Source organism: Limulus polyphemus, unplaced genomic scaffold (genome assembly GCF_000517525.1).
Source record: "Limulus polyphemus unplaced genomic scaffold, Limulus_polyphemus-2.1.2 Scaffold634, whole genome shotgun sequence".
NCBI classification, from domain to species: domain Eukaryota; kingdom Metazoa; phylum Arthropoda; class Merostomata; order Xiphosura; family Limulidae; genus Limulus; species Limulus polyphemus.
In genome coordinates, this window is record NW_013666244.1 from 400,031 (window position 1) to 404,224 (window position 4,194).

Genomic DNA, 4,194 nt, shown 5'->3' on the forward strand with positions numbered 1-4,194 from the left:
CCCAAGAGTTGGCGGTGGGTGGTGATGACTAGCTGCCTTCTCTATTGTCTTACACTGCTAAATTAGAGACGGCTAGCGCAGATATCCCTCGTGTAGCTTTGCGCGAAATTAAAAACAAACAAACAAAATGTTTTAATGTTATAGTAATTACAATTAATAAGCTACAGAGGTGAAAAACGTGCTTTTCCTTCCACAAAATAATGACGTCTAGACATGTAGATATCTACTCATTGCTACAAAATCATCCAAGGTTTTCCAAGAATAAAAATAAAGTTGAAAGTTACTTCATTTCTAAAGTCTTTTTTTATTAACGTTTATAACATACAAAAACTCGTAATACTTTTGGTTTTTCATAAAGTACTACAATAACAACTTAAAATCATAACGTCAATAATAAAAAAACTTAGAAATAATAGTTTGCTATTAATCAGTATAGTACAGAATGGGTGATCTGTTATGTGCCCACCGCGAGTATCGAAATCCGAATTTTAGCTTTATAAGTCCACAGAATTATCGCTTAGCCACGATGGGCAATGGAATAATATCAAAAGTAACCATTTTAATTAAAAAAAAACAATATAGGGGGAATAAAATAAAGTTAATAAACAAGAGATAAAGTTGTGTCTCAAATGAAAAACAAAGGGATTCCTCAATAGCAACGTCACTTGAAATTCTTCTAGACAGGATTACAGTAAATTAATCTATGAAACCTTTTTTTTTTCATTTTATTAGCTATATTTTTGTGCACCAGTAATACTAAGCGTGGGGCGCACGTATACCCAATTCTATTTTATTACTCATCCGGATCTCTTCCAGCCTACCCTCGAACTGAATTCCTTTTAGGCAGAATTAGAGTAAATTACCCTATGAGACCTTGAACATGGGCAATACATCAATCGAAAGGGTTAGACCTCCTGAGTCCAAAACTGTAATTAGATCTCAAATCGGTCAAGAGATGATGGAGCTATGAACTAAAAGTTTGTACTTGAAAACCGAAGAGCCATTCTATGAGCCGCGGCTAAAAAATGGCCTAGAAATATTTCGAATATCACTGAAGAACAATACGTAAAAATACCGTCAAAAATAATTATAGTAATAATAAAAAACAAAGTAATAAAAAATCTTATTAATAAGAAAAAATTTACCAAAAATACTAGCAGTAAAATACCCAAATAATGACATCAAAAGAATAATTAACTCTGTAAGATACAAGAGCGAAAACGGGGGATAATTAAGGGAAAAATTGTGAAAGTAATACCAGTAAATCAAAAGCTGACAAAACTTCATAAATAAGGTAATTATTTTCTGTAACATATTTTTAATTTTTCTTCATGACGTTACTTATATTTCAAATAATTCTTATTTTCGACTACCCTGCGTTAATTTGCATCACTGTCAGAGTTAAGGTGATAATTTTATGTACAGTGATAAATGTTCTTACTTCAGATGAATAGGTTGAGTTATATGACATTCATCTACTTAAGAATTACACTGCCACAATATAAAGGAAAGACCAAAATATTTTCTAGTAATCAAACAGCTTCGAGAACTAGACCAAAGTTAAATACAAGTAAAAGAAGTTTGGAAGAAGTACTTTTGATTATTGTTCCCATACATAGATATTGAACAATAGATATATCACGTGAAAGCTACAGTGAAAGTTTCTTATAAAGCCTTGTTGAAAACAAATGTTTCTGAGAAAAAATTCGCGTTCACTGCTACAAACATAAATCAACAATAACGGCGGTCCAACACAGTTTAATAAATCATACGTACTTAACGAAGGCGTAATATAACTTAAAACTGGATGACTGACAATATAGCGGAACGCCTGAAGCTTTGCACTTGTTTTGTCAGAAATAAAACAATTATTTAATTTATAAAGCTCTTATATAAAAAACGCATACAGTCACTCGTTTATTCGGATTCTTATGTAAGATAATATATTATAATGCTAACACACTTTAGTATAATGCTGTTAGAAGTCGTCCATGTAATAATGACAAATGCTTTACGTCTAAAACTTAATGAGCTATCCCACAGCTTCTTTATAGTAAGATATACGTGTATAAACAACAGCACGAAAATTCAAACAGTTCTTTCCTTGAAAGCTAAGGATTTATGTTAGTTGAGATAAATTGGATGACAAACAATATAAGCAAATCTGTAGAGTTTGTGAATAATAATTACAATAAAGATCTAGACTGTGTTAATTAATGATAAAAATGTTAACGATAATGAAAGCTGAAGATAATAATGCGAGTACTAAACAACAATAGAATCAAATCTGGAGTTTTCAAATAATAATGTGACTATTAAACAACAATAAAACAAATCCGGATTCAAATAAATATGTGGATATTGAATAACATTAAAACAAATCCAGATTTAAAAACAAGAACGTGAATATTGAATAACAATAAAACAAATCCAGAGTTTTAATTAAAAGTGTGAATATTAAATAAAAATAAAACAAGTCCAGAGTTTTTAGATAAAATGTGAATATTGAACAGCATTAACAAATCCAGATTTTCTAAATAGTAATGTAAATATACAAAAAAATGTTAAACCTAAAATTTGTAAAATGATAAAAAGCATTAGCAAATGTGGGTAATTTAAATCATATTGAAAACAATGGGAATGCTAATATGTATTATGTACAGCAACATTTTATGAACAACAGCACAATTCCACAGACAACTCGACAATAAAGTACATTTATGTAAATAAAATATTCATAGATAAATGTACCTATAACTAATCACTTCGACTACAGATCTTAGAATTAACTACAATTCAGTATCTTCCAAAACTGTGATCAGAGTTAATTTTATTATTATAATTTTACATGTAAAAAATAAACAAGTCCGTTATTGTATTGAATGTCAGCCGTGGTTTTACAAGTTAAAAACAAATAGAATTATAGAAACATTGACAAAAACGTGTTTACTTAAATTGTGCTTTAACAAATGTTTATAGCATTAACAAAACCTTAAGAGCAGAAAGATTTCTAAACAAAGGCTGCATAATTACATTTTAAATAGAAGAGTGTCTAGTTAGAAATAATGTTGTGATAAAATATTATATGTTTAATTCAAAATAATCTACAAAACAAATTAAAATGAATTAACATGTTCTAGAAGAAAAAACAACTAAACGTTAAGAAGAGTAACGTGTTTGTGAAACAGTCATTCAATTGAATAGTTGGAGAACCTCCTCACATAAATTCTTATGAATAACTCTAGTTAAGCCTTTGTCTTATTGTTCTATTTATATTGGTTATTTTATAATGCATGAAAGAAACACTTTTATATACTTGAAGTGGCAATATTTGGGCTTAATTCAGATTACTCGTATTCTCTATTAGAAAATCACCTTATCACACCAACCAGACAAGATGAGACAGAAGGAGAACCAGGAATAAACAATAACTCAAGCGATGAGTGGCCGGTCTAGATTGTCCGTTAGATCTATTGTGGTAGCTTCGTACACGCTATCAGAAAACGGTCTAAAAGTAGAGGTATTCTCCTGGAGATTTAAGGAAAACTTGTCTGGATCATCACTATGAAGGATAAAATAATAACAAAACAATAAAATGTATCTTAATATAATGACTGAGAAATAATCAGCAGAAAATTATTATTGTAGAAAGGCTATTATACATCACAAAAGAATGACGGTTTAACGACGCTTAAGAATATCATAACTTACACTAAAAACAGATAGAGAATATCCTTTAAAAATGTTAATAAAAAACAAGGAATTCAGCATTTGGTAGAATAAAATTAATGGATTTTTCTATAGTTATAGATTTTTGTTGATTTTTACGATTCAATTTCCCCCTTTCTTTCAGGATATAAACGCTTCACCCTCTACACATTCTGTAATATGAGGATGTTCGTAAAAAAACTAAAAGTTGCTTTCTTTATACTATATATTGGCATTGTTTCCTTTGTGATGAAGAAGGAAGTAAAGAAAATTACCAGTCAATCATAGCCTCAAATTCAACGTATTTTTGAAACGGAAATTAGGGTTGCACACTTCTTGAAATACAAATATAGACTAAATAATTTACTTAGCTCTCTAGTGGGGTATGAATTCAAATACCTGATGAGGAATGTATAGAAGATACAGCTAGATGGCTTTTGTAATTTTGCCAGTAAACACTCTGGGGTTTAAATATATATATATATA

At 29.6% G+C, this 4,194-nt stretch overlaps 2 protein-coding genes across 3 annotated transcripts in view; one reads left to right on the top strand and one right to left on the bottom strand.

Annotated features, from left to right (window-relative positions):
- The window catches only part of LOC111085811, a 105,481-nt gene that overhangs the window by 97,304 nt on the left and 3,983 nt on the right, over nt 1-4,194 (top strand). The gene's annotated exons all lie outside the window — the stretch shown is intronic.
- LOC111085810 (delta and Notch-like epidermal growth factor-related receptor) overlaps nt 3,157-4,194 on the bottom strand; it is a 55,734-nt gene continuing 54,696 nt past the window's right edge. Inside the window, exon 11 of the mRNA XM_022386111.1 lies at nt 3,157-3,562. Coding sequence (XP_022241819.1) covers nt 3,433-3,562 — 130 coding nt within the window. The 3' untranslated portion in view covers nt 3,157-3,432. The remainder of the gene's footprint in view (nt 3,563-4,194) is intronic.